Source organism: Sprattus sprattus, assembly GCF_963457725.1.
Source record: "Sprattus sprattus genome assembly, chromosome: 12".
In the NCBI taxonomy this organism is placed as follows: Eukaryota; Metazoa; Chordata; class Actinopteri; order Clupeiformes; family Clupeidae; genus Sprattus; species Sprattus sprattus.
In genome coordinates this window covers 9,993,353-10,010,852 of record NC_137910.1, presented here as the reverse complement: position 1 = coordinate 10,010,852, position 17,500 = coordinate 9,993,353, and the positions used below count along the sequence as shown (strand labels likewise).

General features: G+C 41.8%; 1 protein-coding gene across 7 annotated transcripts in view; it reads left to right on the top strand.

The window, feature by feature from the left end:
- Positions 1-15,674, top strand: part of ldb1a (LIM domain binding 1a) — a 21,657-nt gene extending 5,983 nt beyond the window's left edge. Inside the window, exons 1-11 of one of the 7 annotated variants that reach the window (XM_080848832.1) lie at positions 3,307-3,624; positions 6,443-6,545; positions 6,725-6,769; positions 6,881-6,956; positions 7,399-7,501; positions 7,687-7,859; positions 9,781-9,903; positions 10,235-10,318; positions 10,726-10,849; positions 11,238-11,386; positions 12,365-12,603. In XM_080848832.1, coding sequence (XP_080704958.1) covers positions 6,526-6,545; positions 6,725-6,769; positions 6,881-6,956; positions 7,399-7,501; positions 7,687-7,859; positions 9,781-9,903; positions 10,235-10,318; positions 10,726-10,849; positions 11,238-11,386; positions 12,365-12,595 — 1,128 coding nt within the window. In that variant the 5' untranslated portion in view covers positions 3,307-3,624; positions 6,443-6,525 and the 3' untranslated portion in view covers positions 12,596-12,603. Of the gene's footprint in view, positions 1-3,306; positions 3,625-6,442; positions 6,546-6,724; positions 6,770-6,880; positions 6,957-7,398; positions 7,502-7,686; positions 7,860-9,780; positions 9,904-10,234; positions 10,319-10,725; positions 10,850-11,237; positions 11,387-12,364; positions 12,604-13,411 lie in introns of those variants that run through there. The other 6 variants (XM_080848835.1, XM_080848834.1, XM_080848830.1 and 3 more) reach the window with 6 other exon arrangements.
- Positions 15,675-17,500: the final 1,826 nt, after the last annotated feature.

Here is a 17,500-nt window from a genome sequence, read left to right as displayed (position 1 = left end):
GCATGGCCAAACCTGGAGGACTTACAGTGAGGCTGAAACCTCTTAAGAATATGGAAGATGATGTGATGATTCTAAATCACAAGGCACGTGTAATTATTTGCCATTACAGCAAGCTGTGTCATTAAGGGATGCACTTAGTGTAATTAGGTTGACCCACTCGTTACTGCAATTTGTTATTGTTCAAAGTCACCACAAGGTGGCGACAGAGTATTACAGGTTACCCTGGAGTTGTTGACAGTAGTAGTTATTATTACAAAGGGAAACGTTTTACTTATTATATTAGTATCATGTTTCTCCTTCGGAAGTTGTTACTGTTACAGGCAGCTTTGTAGTATGCTCTATAAAAAGGCACAAATGGGTAAAAAAATAACAAATATAAAATTAGATAACGCTTTCCTCAAATACATTTATGCATCCTGTCTTTACAATATTCTTTTTTTTTTTTTAAACCTCTCATATATTAAGTATTTCTATTGGTGCGTTTATTCTCCTGGGATGACCTCGCCGTGCATAATGTAGATGGAACGAGGGCACACTGTGGCAGGATATGATCCAGGGTGATTGGAAATGTGCTCTCCTCTCTGCCACCGGCTTCTTAACAGTAGTTGGTATGGGTGGCACACATGCGGCGGCTGTCGCTTGTGCATTATCGCGCTCCGCCAGCCGTGCAGCTGGGAGCGGCCTGCCTGAGTGGAGCTGCGATGAGGCCCCTCCAACCAATGTCTGGGCTGGGGATAGGCAGGCTATCAGAGAGCCCCTGGAGCTAGGTGAGGCAGAGCAGACTTATCATCGGGTGGGAAGATTCGGTTCACTGATGGGCATGCGTGTGGTCGAGCGGAGCACAGCACAGCATAGCTCTGCACAGTGGCTGGGCTTCACCCCGCGGGGGCCAGTCAGTCAAGTTTTCCACGCTGGAGGATTTTAACCTTGGAAACAGAATCCACACTGTTGGATGGGTGACTTTCAGGGGGTGTAAATTGCAATTTTACTCTTTTAAATTTGCCAACACTGGTTATCATATGGGGAAGGCAGACTTCAGTTAAATAACTGACGCACTGGCTTTTGCTTGAATGACAAATGTGTTATGCAACTCCCCCATCTGGTAGATGGGGGTTGTGCGGAGGCACATGCTCGTAGGACACCATGACACATTTTTTGAGAGATTTCAGTGAAGACTATCTCTTAGAGCAGCTTACGGACACCAGTAATAAAACAAGGCATAGTACTCAGACGTTAGAAATGATCAACTTCACCAACCTTAACTGCAGTGAAATTATGCTATAGCAGCATGCATTAAAAAATTATGGAAAATAATAAATTCAATTCCTGCTTTTGTTGTTGCACCTCAGTGTGTAGATATGTAGGTATAGCGTGTTTTGCTCCCTACACTACTAAGTTGTTACTAAAGGATAAAACAAATAATTTGGAAAATCCAATAAATATTCCGATTTGCAGTAGTAGTGGAAATGCTTTTTGTCCCTAATTGAGGTAGTTTTGTTTTGTCAAAATCCCAGATTCTGCATAGCACATACATTCAAGCGTGCCTAAGATGTATCAGGTTACTGCACATAGATGGCATCCTGCATCAGCAGAGCCTTAACAGTAAGACTGGAGTTGGATCCAATGCCAGTAGATGGGGATGCTGTCTCATGCCGGCACGCTGCTCCCTTAGGAGAGGCATGACCCGTCACATGCTCCTCACATGTGACAAACAGCCAGTTTGGAATTAGGCAGTCTGGGTCTGGATGGGCCCCCTTCCAGGATCCCCTGTGCTCTTGATCATGCCGTGCCTGGGCCCTCTGTTTCTGGTTCTGTGTCTGGCTCTGTGATGGTAGTATGGCAGTGACGGAGGGTCAACACCCAGTGTTACTATAACGATGAGCGAACAAGACAGTTTAAGGTTTAAGACAAGGCAGTTTTCTTTTCTCGCCGTTTTTGGTTTTGAGAATGTATAGATGTATGTTGTAGTCTTGATGTAATTAGCCGAGATGCTACTTATGCTAAAGTCCAGTCAATTTCACCAGATGATGACCCAGTCCAAGACTTTCGTTCAAACTATGTTGGAAATATCACATGCAGAGGTCACTGCCTGAATGATTTCTCCCCAGATTTTTTTTTTTTTTTTAGTTAGTTAGGTGATAGAGGTGCCAAATTGCTTTCTCCAAATATCCTAAGTAGGGAAAGGAACTATAACTCAGTGAGATGTGCCCACAGGGCTTAATTCTCTAGTGGCTTATAATCAGTCTGCGATGGGGACAGGCCATCACATTATCCACCAGAGAGGCTATTCAGGGAGACAAGGGTCTTGATTCATCTGAGAGAAGATTTTGAATAATATCTGCTGCAGAATTTTCTAAATTACCTACTGAAGACAGCAGAGGTGTGGTGAAAGATACATTTGTATGACGTTTTTCTGTTACATGTGTTTAACTGCAGTGTTATTTCGTAACAAGATTTTTCTAATAAAAATCCTAAAAAGGCCTGTTTTTTTCTTTATTTGATAAGAGGAGCTGATGTGGTAGTGTTTTGGTGGTTTGGCAAAGGCCCTATCTCTTCTCAACTTTTGGTAGTAAGTAGTTTACCTATGTAATACCAGTGTTAGTAGTTTACCTATGTAATACGTGTGTGAGTTGTAGGTACTTCTTGCAAGACAACAAAGGCCAGACAAATATTTCCTTTTTTAACCATTAATGTGCAGTCAGACAGTCATTGAATTATCTGCTGTGTTCTGTTTTCTGTTATAAGATGTGAAGATTTACCATCTATAAAGCAGGTGCTGAGAGTTAACTAGTAATGCTGGTGTTATGTTGATATGAAATTATTTTCATCTCCTAAATTGAGTAGACTTCTCCCCAGTTGATCCAGGGTAGTAAATCCCCTTCCAGTGACAAACACCCCTTTCATGCGACGAACCATTTTCTGTCATGAGTTGATAGTGAATGCTGCCTGGACCATTTGGCTTGAAAAGTGTTGTTTTGCTAAATGGGAAGAATACAGTCACATCTTCGGTCTTTGCTGCGAGAACGGATAGTAGAGCCAATTTTTTTTATCATTATTTTTTTTGTCACCACATATCGGTTTTAAGCGTTGTCGAGATGATGGGGATGGGGATTGCCTGAGCTTAAACACCCATGTAGAATTGTAACGTAATATTTATGTAGGCTAGCAAGAATCGTAGGCCTGAGGTTTGACCTGAGGGGGGAGGGTAGCTCTGCAGTGAGGTTGAACACTGCTGGGGGTTTCACTCTGGTTAATGCGTATGGGCTTATGTGGAGGCAGAAGGGGGAGTGCATGTTGGGGGAAGCGCGGATCTAGAGAGGAGGGCTTCAGCTATTGTTCAAGCCTGGCCAGGAACAAAGGCTTGTTCGGGGTCCTTTGCCTCCGATTAACCGTATACAAGTCATTTTATCAGCGACTGCAAACTAATCATAGTACAGCATTTGGCTGGAACCCATCGCTACTCGTTTCTTATGTAGCGTACCAAATGTTCTCAGTTTAGAGGGATTTTTTTCATTCTCGACTGGGACGGTGAACGGGATTTCTATCCAGCTAACTGTAACGTTAGCTGACGAGAGTAGCTAACGTTAGAATAGAGGAGCATTTTCTGCCCAGACTTTCTTGCAGGTAAGTGCGGATACTGTTGATGTTATGAATACTAGAAATGTATCAAATAGATTTTTCTTCGAATGCGAAGTTTCCTCTACTTAACAAAACATAGCAAGAAACTGTTGACACGGGCCCGACTGACTATGCAGGCTAGCTGATATCTTGAAGCTAACTGTAGCTAGCAGGCTTACTGTTAACGTTAGCTGTCAGCAAAGCCAAATAGGTCCAGCTAACCTGAGGATTTCATCGTCGAACAGCTCCAATTTTAAGACTGCATTTACGTTATTTTCTGCTTTAAAGTTAGATATAAGTGTAATGTACCCCTTTAATGGGATACACATTTAGCCATTACTTACTGCGCTGTTAGTTCCAGTTAGATTGTAAAGATTGCACATTAGCTTACAAGCTAATGCTTATAGTAGCCAAGTTAGCCATGTTTTTGTTGACGACGGACATTGTGGTAGCTACACATTCACGGGCTGTTCGGTTAAAACAGTTTGGGTTGTCTTGGGCTTCACAAGACGTTTGGAACATATATAAAATGAGTTGGTAGGTAAATATAGAGTGTCAATAGATATTGCCGGATTTCAAATGCGATGTAACTCAGTTGGAAAACCTAAGCGACCCCTTTATCGCTTTTCGTTCCGTATCCTGCCATGTCATTGTGTGTGGTATTTTCTGCTGTTGAAACTGGTGCATTCTGAGCGAAAAATGCACGCGACTTTGCGCAAATATGGAGACAGATGTCATTTAACTGACTTTGACGTGATGAATAGGCTACTAACAATAACGTTAAGGGTACACCACCATCATTAACGCCAACTACCCTTGTGTTTTCCTTTATGATGCTTATGATGCATCCTTTATAATGCTATGGAGGCCTAAAGTCTCTGATATGTGTGAGTGTGGGAAACTGCCATTCAGCATTTAGCTACCTCATAAACTAAATATAACAGTTACACGTCACGAACGAGTTGTGAAAATGAATTAAACTGAAAAAAATGATGTAACCTAATTATTGGGAACTCAGTAAATGGAATGTAGTCACCACGTTTTTATTTATGGTTGTCTTCCTGGCTTTGAATATTGTTAGGAAAAACACTTTTGGCCCTTACAGGTTTACACTGCAGTGGTGCTTTATCAGATAGGCAATTTATAAAGTGCCATGAAGCCAGGACCAATTGTGCAGTTGATGCAGCTCTTTGGTGGTTCAAGAAGAACTAGTTGCCTTTGCTGTTCTCTATATCTTTTAAGTAGTAGTTTAATCCTGTAGTTTTTGTTCAGGGATGGACAGATTCTTTGGGTTGAGTTAAACTACCACGGGCTAATAAACACCGGGTTTGTATGAATGTAAAAGGGGAGTGGGGGTTGGGAGCTTGGAGGTGCATCTGTCTCCATAGTGAGCGTCAACCTGCCTCAGTCATAATTGGATGGGAGGTGAAAACAACTCTTGCTGTCAGGCTGCAGACTTGTAGGCAGCCTCCTGTTTTCATAATGGCAATCCCCTTTAAATAGGAGTCTCTCGCTCACACACACACACACACACTCATCTCCTGAGGAAATCGTAATGATAGTAATAACCCTTTCCGGCAGCACAAGGTCTCCTCTTGGGGATCTGAGGGCTTTTTTAATGGGGCTCGGCATTTACACACAGCTGTGCATTAGACCGGAAGGAGGGCACGGAGGGCTCGTTTACGGCCTCACTCCCCCTTTCCAGCTGCTAATGAACCCTGCCCACAGACACTAATGGGTGCCATTTCACAGACAAAACTGATAAGCTCAGTGGGGCTGAAGGCATTGTTGTTTTGTGAGAGTCATCTAATTCCACGTCAAATCTATAGGAAGGAAGAGTATGGAGTATGGGTTGCAAAATGGTTCCTCTCACCCTCCCTCCACCGTTATATAGTGGTGCTGCAGCTGGAACAGAAAGGGTTAACTAGCAGGCTGAGCTAGAGGGAGAGAGTGGGGGTTGGGTGACACGCGCGCGCGCACACACACACACACACACACACACACATACATACACAGAAAGGAAGGAGATGGAGGCTGTGCAGTACGGGATCACGTGGTCCCTCCCTCTTGGGCAGGGACAGGAATGGCTATTTGTCAGGGCTGGAGATGGCTCTCAATAACAGAGTCCGAGTCCTCACACGCTGTTTGCTTTCAGGGAATATTATTTTGCAGTGTTTTCTTGCATTGACTAGTTGTGATTCATGCATATTTGGTAGCCCTTGTTTATGCAAAGAAAACCTCCCCGTTTGATTATCAAATGCTAAACAACGCATTCAGAAATGCAATTTTGTCAGAACCTTACAAAAAATGTTACGTTAATGTGAAAAAGCTGGCCAGGATGGGCACAGTAACATTATCCTCTGTGGAATTTTGACTCTGGTCCTATGGGCAATCTGTGGAATGTTTTAAAGGCATGTGGATTTCTGGTCACGCCGCAGGTGCTCAGTAACTGTTCCTTTCTTCTTCCTTTGCTTTAGTCAATGTATCTTTATTGAGCTTTCAAACACAATGACAGTACACTCAAGACCCGACAAAAAGAAAAAGGAAAATAAAAATAAGGAAATGACACTGAGACAAACAAACATGCAACCCCACAAAATAAAACAAGGGAGAATTTATTTTTTTTAAAGCCCAGAGAGTATTTAATTACCTATAAAGAATATGTAGTACATATTATCTTATTCAGAGCCTAGGTGCATTGTCAGCTGTTCAACATATGAAATAAATGGAAACTGTTCCTTTCTTGTCTTCGCAGGTGCTCAGTAACTGTTCCTTTCTTGTCTCAGCAGGCTGCTCAGTAAATGTTCCTTTCTTGTCTCCGCAGGCTGCTCCTCTAAAAATTTCAAGCTGTACTCCCCAAAGGAGCCCCCCAACGGTAGTGCCTTCCCCCCCTTCCATCCAGGCACCATGCTGGACCGAGACGTGGGGTAGGTCTGCGAACAGTGCACACAATGCTTGTGCTAGAAATCTATCAGCTTATTACTTTCCTCTTAGATAGTTTTATTAGCCTTCAGCAGATATCTTAGATATGCCCTTTTCTACAGAGTGCTTGTGTAGAATTGTGTAGAATTGCATCAGATTTAACTGCATGTTTGTGGCTTTGCAGCCCCACACCAATGTACCCTCCTACATACTTGGAGCCGGGAATAGGGTAGGTAGATCTTTGTTGCATGGTGATCTGTTTTCATAGAGTAGCCAACTAACCAGACAGCCTGCTTATCCTGGTTTACTAATAAAAGGTTTGATCTGTGTTTTTTCGTAGGAGACACACACCGTATGGGAACCAGACAGACTACAGAATATTTGAGCTTAATAAGCGACTACAGAACTGGACAGAGGTGGGATCATTGTTTGAAGAAGCCATTGTTGTATTTAGAAAATATGTGAGGGTACAAAGCCTAGTACTTTGAAGTGCTAATGTTACACCTTCTAACCCACTCTTGAGACACAGAAAGTATATTATGTTGTCACGTGTTAAACAGATACATGCTCATTTGGTAATCAAATAATGAGATTAAAGTTCACTGAGAGAGCCTAGCGTAGCTATGTCGGTTATCGGACAGTGTCAAACATTGGCCATTCTGTTTAACTATCAAAATGCTAAGTTTAATAATGGATCAACAATGGATATGCTCAGTTTAATAATGGACTAACATGACAACGCAAACGTTTGAGAACACACGCCGTCCGATAATTGACACCTTAACAATATGACTTAACCAGGTAATGGCTCTAGACCAGCTTTGATGCGTTAACTCAGCGTCTGTTTTGAATCCACAGGACTGTGACAACCTATGGTGGGATGCCTTCACCACAGAGTTCTTTGAGGATGATGCCATGCTCACCATTACGTTCTGTCTGGAAGATGGGCCCAAACGATATAGTAAGATCTTAAAAGTTTCATTTATTCTTTTATTGGTTCTCTTTTGTGGTGTTTATTAAGAATATTAACCATTGATCAGGATTTCCCGATTTTTTTTTTTTTTTTTTTTTTGAAGAACCAACAACACATTTTAGCTAACTGTAACTGGTTGAGAAAAGGTAAAACAACTTTTTTTTCTCCAACAGCTATTGGTCGGACATTGATTCCCAGATACTTCCGGAGTATCTTTGAAGGGGGAGCCACGGAGCTCTTTTATGTCCTGAAGCATCCCAAGGAGTCCTTTCACAACAACTTTGTGTCTCTGGATTGCGATCAGTGCACCATGGTCACACAGAATGGAAAACCCATGTTTACGCAGGTATTGCATCACCATTGTCCTCAAAAAAGACAAGACCACTTTAATGTAATTCTGTCGATTAAATTCATACTATGAACATACGCTTAGGTTATAATTTAAATAAATGATTAATCCCATTACTAATTGTCCCCAAAGTGGCAGCAGGCCCTTAATAAGTCTTAAAATGCCCTTATTTCACTTTAAATATCAAAAGATCTTAGGAAGTATTACATTGTGCTCAGAGAATTTAAATTGGATGGGTCTTAAATAGTAAGTCACTTCATCGCGAGAATGAAAAAAAGAAGAATACATTCTTCTAGCCAAGCACATCTGGCCACTACTAACTAATTAGAGGTAAAGTAATGAAGGAAAAGTGTCTGAATGAATGATAACAGGCACACTTTAAAGTAGTAATACCCGCTTAATTACGTTATTTCTGTGGAAATCGCTTGGTAAACCTGAAGTCCAACATTTCATTCAGACTAATGTGAGCTGACATTAAGCTAGGTTTACCTTGAAAATAGGTCATGTTGGCTAAATTTAAGATTTTGGGTGAATCACAGTGCTTTATCAGAACATAGACACACGGAAAACGTCCTATTTTCTTTTGTTTCTTGTTTGCTTTTCCTTGTTATGAAAGAGTTCCTGCTCCAACGCGACGTGTAAGTTCTACCTTGGTTGGTAGAACGAGCTTGCCTGAAACTTCCATGAATGAGAAACGCCGTAGTGAAATACAGTTCCTAATGAGTTGAAGTGTCTTTGTAAAATCCACTTCTTTTAACAACTGAAGGCAGAGATGCTTATCCATAAGGTCGCTAGCTAGATAACTGGAGCAACTGCGGTCATAATGACTAATATTCCCCTCCTTTTACATGTCTCTTCCTAACTCAGGACGAAAACAAGTGTGCAAAGCCAGGTTTGGGAATGCCCAGGAGTATCTGATGACCTATTAGAGTCTGACATCTGAGGGATATCATGCCGTCTATGTACAAACATCTTTTATTACCTAGCTCAGTCATAAAAAGATTGCACAATGTCGTTCATCGTTTCAACAAATTGCCATTGATGAGTATATTAATCAGGCATGAGGATAGAGAGGGCAGGGAGAAAAAACATGCAAAGATAACCCAAACAGTAAAAGATTAGTTCAATTCTTTCAAAGCAACATTGAAGCGAAATTAAAAGCATAGACCAAGAAGTGAGCTCAATATTTGAACAAATCCTACTATAAATTCTATATAAGTTTGCAGTTATATGTGCTATAAATTATTATTCTACCGTTTGGCCTTTGTGTGTAAAGTCATACTAGCATAGCAACCTTGAATTTGAACTTCATGGCCAATAAAAAATTCAACCAACCATAGCAACAGGAAATAAAGAAATGACCAACACAAACAATGCCAATATACATAATATGCCCCTTTCCTGTTGGTTTTGTCTGTTTCTCTTTTGGGTGTTGCATAACCCTCTATACATGTGTAGTTACACCCCTAGTTAGGATATATACATCATCCTATTGCATGAAGTGTGTAGTGCTATGTAGTGTTATACTATGACAGAAACATTAAGAAAGCCAGGGCAGCTGGTTTGGACTACCAACTCTGTTTAATGGGTGCAATTTCCCTGTTATAATACTGCGTTCATTGCCCATTTGTCTTCGAACCACACGTGCCCACCTACTGTGACAGAATATACAAGAATACACCAATAGATGGCTCTCATAACTGCATATAATGGATTGATAAACAAGTGTGTTAACTTGGAGTACAGTTTCACTTTTGGTGTGTATTTCCATTGCAAGTGAGATCTTAAATCATTTAAAGTGGTATTAAAAAGGACTTTTATTGAAAAAAAAGTCTCATTGAACTTGTTTATACCTGGTTTGTTTTGATGGAAGACGAGTTTAGTTTTGTGATCTAAAAGATGTCACCCTACCGTGCAGGTTTATGTGGAGGGCCGCCTGTATCTGGAGTTCATGTTCGACGACATGATGAGGATCAAGACGTGGCACTTCAGCATACGGCAGCACCGCGAGGTGGTTCCCCGCAGCATCCTGGCCATGCATGTAAGGGTCTTTTACCGTGGTTGAGAGATTTGCAGGTTTCATTGAGTTTTTCCTCATTACTTATCCAGCGGAGAATGGTGTTACTGATGCAGGTTTCATTAGAGAATGACTGCTTTAAGGGTACATAAAGAAAAACTATTTAAGATCATTACGTCTGCAGGGATTTGTTTTTCATTGTACCTAGCCATATTGGATTAACGACAAGTTTAAAATGCATGCTATTATAATCTTGGCCTTATCCGTACCTGTGCAGCATGAGGATTATTTTAGTTTCTACATGAAAGAAGCACATGCTGTAGTGACATAATCATGACCCTATTTTTTGTCTCAGGCCCAGGATCCACAGATGCTGGAGCAGCTGTCAAAAAACATCACACGATGCGGTCTCTCCAACTCCACATTAAACTACCTCCGAGTAAGTGTCTGCTTGAACATTTTTATAAGATAGTCCTGTGTTCTCCAGTACCCCTGTTGAATTCCTTGTTTTCTTGTAAAATGCTGTGTACTTGCTCTATAGGTAAATTCATATTTGTGGGTAAATTTGGTTTTGAATCTTCAAATTTGGTTTTAAATTTGGTGTGTATAGTAGGTTGATTGACTGGTCAGACCAGTACCACAATAGTAACATTACCTAAACTGTTTGTGTGGTGGTGGTGGTGGTGGTGGTGGTGTTTGTTCAGAATAAAGGGAGGAGGGGCTATATGGCAGTGACTTTTTCAAAATAAGTTTCAGGATATTTCATGATGTTGTTGTTATTTATGAATAAATATCTTCATAAAGTAGTGTCTATCAAATTTACATGTGTTGCTCCCCCCCCCCCAGTTATGTGTGATCCTGGAGCCCATGCAAGAACTCATGTCCAGGCATAAGACTTACAGCCTCAGCCCCCGAGACTGCCTCAAGACCTGCCTGTTCCAGAAGTGGCAGAGGATGGTGGCTCCACCAGGTAAAGGGCTTACGAAGTCCGCCCAGCTCACCTGTACAGTGAATACGGCCCACAACAAGTAGTGTTGCTAGATGCTAATATTTCCCACCTTTTGTAGTGTTCTTTGTGTGGTTCTGTTCACAGCACTGTAGCTGTTGGCATAATTGACCAATACTTATTAGTTGTAACTGTGGTTAGATTTGTATAGTTATATTTCAAACAACACAAAGACTGAAGGGAGGCAGGTGTGTAAGGGAGCTGTGTGTCTGTGTGTGTGCACGGGGGTGTGTGATTTTGTGTGTGGGTGTTGAGTCAGACAGAATTGATACTGGGGAAATTGAGTATTGGTAGGGTTTGAGATGTGACGTGCCATGTGACGCGAGGCGTCTTTTCTTTAAACCACCCCCAGCCGAGCCAGCCAGACAAGCGCCCAATAAGCGACGGAAACGCAAGATGTCAGGTGGTAGCACCATGAGCACGGGCGGCGGCAACAACAATAACAACAACAGCAAGAAAAAAAGCCCCGCCAGCAGCTTTGGTCTCTCCAGCCAGGTACCTGTAAGCATCACATTTTGATCCTCACCTTCTTTTGAATCACAGGGTGCATGTCTGGGGTGGGGGGGTAGGGGTGAAAGGGTGGATGGGAGGGACCTGTTTGCCTAGTTTTAAGTGAGTGTGTGTGTGTGCCCGTTTGAGCTACTGGAAGCATGGGATTGGTGAGTCTGAACTGAATTCGAGGTAAGCCCCATGTTAAAAATTGAAAAAAAAAAAACTAAAAAAATTAAGACACCAGGACATGATCCAGCGATGGGCAGTCCCTGGTCCTTAAGGACCGCGAGTCTGTGGGTTGACACATGCTTGGTTTGGCGATGATTGACAGGCGAATTGACCAATGACTGAGACCCGAGGTGGAATTGAACCCGTGCTGCACTCAAGGATCAGGGATGCCCACCGCCGGCCTGGTCACTATGCCACGCCCACTGAGCCGTGCCCCTGGAAGCCTGCCAGACGTCTGTGCCCCAGCCTAGCAGCTTCTGACACCATCCGTGGAGCCGTAATGGCGTCCTAGGATGATTGTTCTTGATCCCAGGTGTCGGGCGCTTCACTGACCGTCTGGCAGTCGTTCAGGGTCAGGGCTGAGTCGGGCCTGCACTGGGCAGTCCTGAGAGAAGCGAGTGATTGTTCCCTTTTTTGGGGTATTTTTGATTGACTTGAAAAGCTGTATAGAGTAACTCGGCATAGAATAAGGGCTCCAGGGGGTTACATCAGCAGTACTGTTGTATGAAGATACAAGTTAAAAGCTTGGAACTGGTCCAGTAAAAAGAGGATGGACAGGTGTGGAAATCCTGTAAGAAATCCACACAAATGGGCGTCAAGTAGCTCCATGGTAACTCCAGAGCTTTTTGAGCATTGCAGGCCCTTGTCTCGCTCAGCAGTAGCCCTCTGCTAAGGTCTTCTCTGGGGGGAGCTGTCCACCCCACCCCATCCCACCCCGGTAGCGGGGATAATGTTTGCGGCCCTTCCTGTCCTCTGCAGGATGTGATGGTGGTGGGCGAGCCCACTCTGATGGGCGGGGAGTTCGGGGACGAGGACGAGCGTCTGATCACACGGCTGGAGAACACGCAGTTTGATGCAGCCAATGGCATCGACGACGAGGACAGTTTCAACAACTCCCCCGCCCTGGGTGCCAACAGCCCCTGGAACAGCAAAGCTCCTTCCAGCCAGGAGAGCAAGAGCGACAACCCCACCTCCCAGTCCTCCCAGTAGACTACTGCACTCGCGTGTCGCTGGGGTTCGGAGGGGGGGGCGGGGGGCAGGTTGAGGTGGGGGGGCAAGTGGAAGTGAAAACAAGGGGGAGATTTGGAAGCCAGGGAGGTGGTCACTACTAAAGGACAGTTGACACATTCATATATTGTGTGTGAGAGTGTGTGTGTGTGTGTGTGTGTGCATGTGTGGTGCGTGTGTGTGTGTGTGTAGAATCTTAACACGACAGAATACACGGCAGAAAAGTCCTCAAAACCGGCCCTCAAGGTCATTGCTCACTGTTCTGAAGAGTCCCTAGTGATGGAGGTTCCATTAACAAGCTTTCTCAGATGTGCGTTTGGGTGTTTTATAGAGCAAAACTGCAACCTCAGCTCTCCCTCGTCAGCACAGCACAGCACACTCCCTCTTGGTCATTCCGCTGAAGTGTGTGTGGGTGCTTTTGAGTGTGTTGTTTTGTTGTTTTATTATTTTTTCATTTTATTTTATTTTTTTTTGTGGGTGGGTGTGTATTGATTTCCCATTGCTGCATCCAATGGCTGGGTCCGGTCCGGTCTGGCTCTCTGACTAAGCAGTGTTAGCAATGGCCACTGTGTCTGTGGGTTCTTGTTCCAACCTCGGGTCTCTTGTGTGCAATCTGCCTGACATGGGCACTCTGGTTTCTGTTGTGCTCACTCCACAATGAAGGATTATATATTTTATTTAAATCGCTTTTAATAGAGACAAAAAGTATTGTGTGCACTTCAGATTAAAAAAAGAGAGGGGAAAAAAATAAGACAAACACTCAGCTTTTTTTTTTAAACTCAATGATTTGTTTTGTAGGACCTGGTTGGAACAAAAACCTGTACAGGGCCGGAGCTTGAGGACCGGAGTTGAGAACCACTACCTTAAATCTGAAAACAAACCAATATAATAAAAAAAAAACGCTCAAAGCATTGAGATTGAGGTACTGAAGTTTGGGGCATGTTCACCCTGATCAGATTTGAACTGACAACACACAAAAAAAAGTCCCAGACTCAGCAGAAGTGTTTTTCTTTTCTTTGTTTTTGTATCTTTTACATGGGTTTTGTTTTTTATTTTTTATAACAGTTTTCTAAAAAACGAAACCAACTAGCAAGCAAAACAAAAAACACCCTGAATATTCTTTGCACTGTCTTCACTGTTTTCTCAATCTATTTTTCTTATAATGGTGGACTCTGTTCTTTGTAGTCCTTAATATTAAAACATGCGAAACACATCTGAAACGTGGAACTGGAGAGTAAAATCTATAAATGTGTATAAAAGCTATTACTGTCAAATATTTTGTAGCATTATTACCATAATAATTATGTAATTACATGGTCTGTGTATGTGATTTCTCAGACAAAATCATGAAAGACGATTTTAAAGGTGCAGTATGATTTTTTTATTTTGTCAAAAGGAGAATATTTCTAGTCTCGCAGTTGTGTGATTTAGAATTTAGTTTTTAGATGCAATGATGGTGAAATCTTAAAGAAATGGATTTGAAAATGTTTACGATTTTTAGATTGGACAGGAAACTGCTGTAAGCTTCAGAAACAACTAATTTATTTCAGGGCTGCATTAGAATGATGCATCCTGAAGCATTTCTAGAACGTTTTGACACAACAAAAACTCCACACTGCACCTTTAATCGTGACTTTAAAAGCAGACGCCATTTAAACATCATTGCTTTACTCTATAAAAGAAGTAGCTCATGACCTGCATGTTATATCCCCCCACACATGTCCAAGGGTTCTCTCTTCAGACCACCCCCTTGATTCAAATTGTCCATAGCACTTTGTTTCCTGATTGATCTGCAGGGGAACAGTGGCCAAATACCTCCAAACTATGTTCTTTTTGTGTCTGTGTGTAAAACTAACCATTTCTTGGATGTGCTTTCCTGTACATCCCCTTTTGAGCCCCCTTGTTTTTATTATGTTGGAAAAGAAATCCCTCTCATCCACACTGCAGTTAATGGTCTCCTAAGGTAATATCTTGCCCCCCACCCCACCCCAGCCCACACTCCCCTGAGTTCTATAACAGATTTGAAAGCTGCAGACCAAGGAGCTGATTGCAAGATCCTTTAATATCCCCTCTGATACATTTGTAGAGAATCATTCGTGTGGGATTTTTATTATTGTTTTTTTTTCTTCTCATTTTGTAATTTCAATTTTGTGTATTTGTGCTTGTATATTTAAGACAGTAGCCAGTTTCTGTACAACTGTACTTCAATGTATTCCTCTTTAGAAGACCCTAAAGACCATCCCTGTCTTATGTAAAAACAATAACATTTTTGTCAAATAAAGAAATGTATGAAGATTAAAAGTAAAGGGTACAGATACCATTCACGTCAGAAGTAGATTATAGTTTTTACTTCAATGTACAATGTATTTATTTTTTTGACTTCATGTCATTGTATTCTTTCTGGATTTCAGTATGTCTTTCTGTAAAATATGTCAATATTTGCTGGGAATGAATTTGATGTTGCTACTACTCGACAGGGACATTTGTGTATGTCCTGATCATTAACTAAGCACCAGATGAGTTAGACATAACATCAGTAGGAAACAACCGAGTAGTAATTGTCTCGTTTTCTTTCTAGCTCCTTTTCATTCGGCAGGAAGTGCCCCAGTACTCGGGTAAAGATTGCAGCTCTTACGGGGTGTGCATTGGTTTGGTAATCTGAACGAATTAGAGATAAGACAGCAGAGGGCACTGCTTGCCATGCTTCCTCAACATGTCCCATCATTTACACTGCATACCCTCACCCGCTTTAAAGCACTGGTGGAATGAGATATTAAAAAAATAAAACAAAAAAAACAACAAAAAAAAGTCTTTTTGCAGAACCTTTTTTTCACTAATATTTGCTCTATCTGTGTTCTTGATATGAAACCAAAATTCCGCAGATAAACAGCAGTGGAGGTAAGGGATATGCTAAGGAGCTATAGCAGGGTGACCGCAGAAATCGAATGGTGATTTGCCCTCTTCGCTGTTCCTCTGATCGGGGGGGCAGTTTGATATATATTTTTGCTTAGTTTCTGCCATTGATAATTCATGTATGGTATCAATAAAAAAATAATTTTCACTTGTAAAGTATTTGTGGTGTCTTGTTGTTTAACCAGTGATGTTTATCACTCCTACTGTATGTAGGGGGAGTATTGGGGATGGTATTTGAATGTGGGGGGGAGGGTTGTGGGGTTGATTACAGCACAGGTAAATTGAAGGTGTGGTCACGGGTTGCCCAGAGCAACTCTTAAAAATCTACTCCATTTGTACTTGTAACTGCAAATAAACTATACATGTTTTTAAGTCGGCTAAGAAAAGATGGGTAAATGGATGATACACATGTTTAATGGTGTATTTGAAACTACAGTTGAAAGCCAAATGTAGTACCTTCTCCTAGAATACATCCATTAGTGCATGGTAACAAAGCGCATTATTTCGAGATGCTTATCTGCCAATCTGTAGATGGGTAGTAAATCAAAGATTAACTATTAGTTTAGTTGACTTGTGCCTAAATCCTGCTCCGCTCATGAAGAAAGATTTTTGGTGTTTTTGGAAATACAATACAATTTCAGTGTCAATGTCATGATATTAAAAGGGACCCAATGCATTAATCAACACCCTGTTGTAATTACATTTAAGTATAACTTGCATTTAATTACACTGGTCTTGTGACACATACCAAAAATGCCCTCCTAACTATTAGAAGGAGTTTATTGAAAGGTCCATGACTTATTATGAATCACAACTTTTTTGAAACTAAACATGTTTTGAGTAGAATGCTGAGTGAGTAGAATACTGTTATCCAGGGAGGGAGGTGCAGCCAGTGTGCTTCAGTGTTAGCTGGTGCCCTGTACTGGGCTTATTGTTGACTTGTGTCTGGAGCCTGAGGGATCAAAGGACAAGGCACCAGGACCTCCGTCGAGTGTTGGATTCCTCCTGCGTTCTGGTTGCTGCAGCAGAGCCATTCAAAGTGACTTCAGGTAAATATGCAGTATCCTTGTTAGAGAGTTTCCTCAATGTGAGGTGGATTCTTTATTTGTGTTTTGGCAGTTTAGACAGCTTAGTTTAGAGTTTGAATAATATTTCCTATGCAAATCAGTGTACCTCCGAGCAGAGGAACTTTAGGGCTCAGTGATGTGGATCATCAGTTCCACCCACTTGTTCTCCAGTAAAGGACCTTTATTGCGTATGTTCATTTCTTTACTGCCTATGTTTCTTACTGGAATTCGCTTGGTGTGTTTACACCACAGTAAAAAAAGATAACAGGTAAGAACAAGCATGTTTAATTTTCTCTCATTGCCGGGCAGTTAATGATTGACCTTTTGAATTCATCAGAAGACAAGGGTTCTCATGTGAGGAATTGATCCTGTTAAGGGTTGACCTACTTAAAGATATCTGAGTGGTGTCCCTCATTTTGACAATTCTTTCTATCTATTCTATCTTAGCTTGACTGTTCTCTCCCTTGTACGTCGCTTTAGAAAAAAGCGTCTGCTAAATGACTAAATGTAAATCATCTGGCAGCCTACACAAATATTCATCACCAAGTTGTGGTTAAAGCTATGGCACATCTGGTAATTCCCCTGCAGTGTAAGAAGGAAGAGCTTTTAAGAATGACTACCAGTGTATTTTTTCAGGTTATCTCTGCTGTTCTGTGCACTGGCTGCTTTACATGCCAGCTGTCAGTTCACATAGGGGGTCATGACCCTTACAGTATATGTTCTCATGGTAACAGAACATTTTCTTGAACCACAAAAACAATAGTGAAGCTGGCATCCCTCACTTTGGTGACAGTTTTTCCTCAAGGGGCATCTGCAGCTCAAGCTGTGTGTGTGTATGTGAGTGTGATAGAGAGTGAGATATGTTCAGGGCACTCCCTACATTTTAGAGTTGTGCCTTTACATGTTT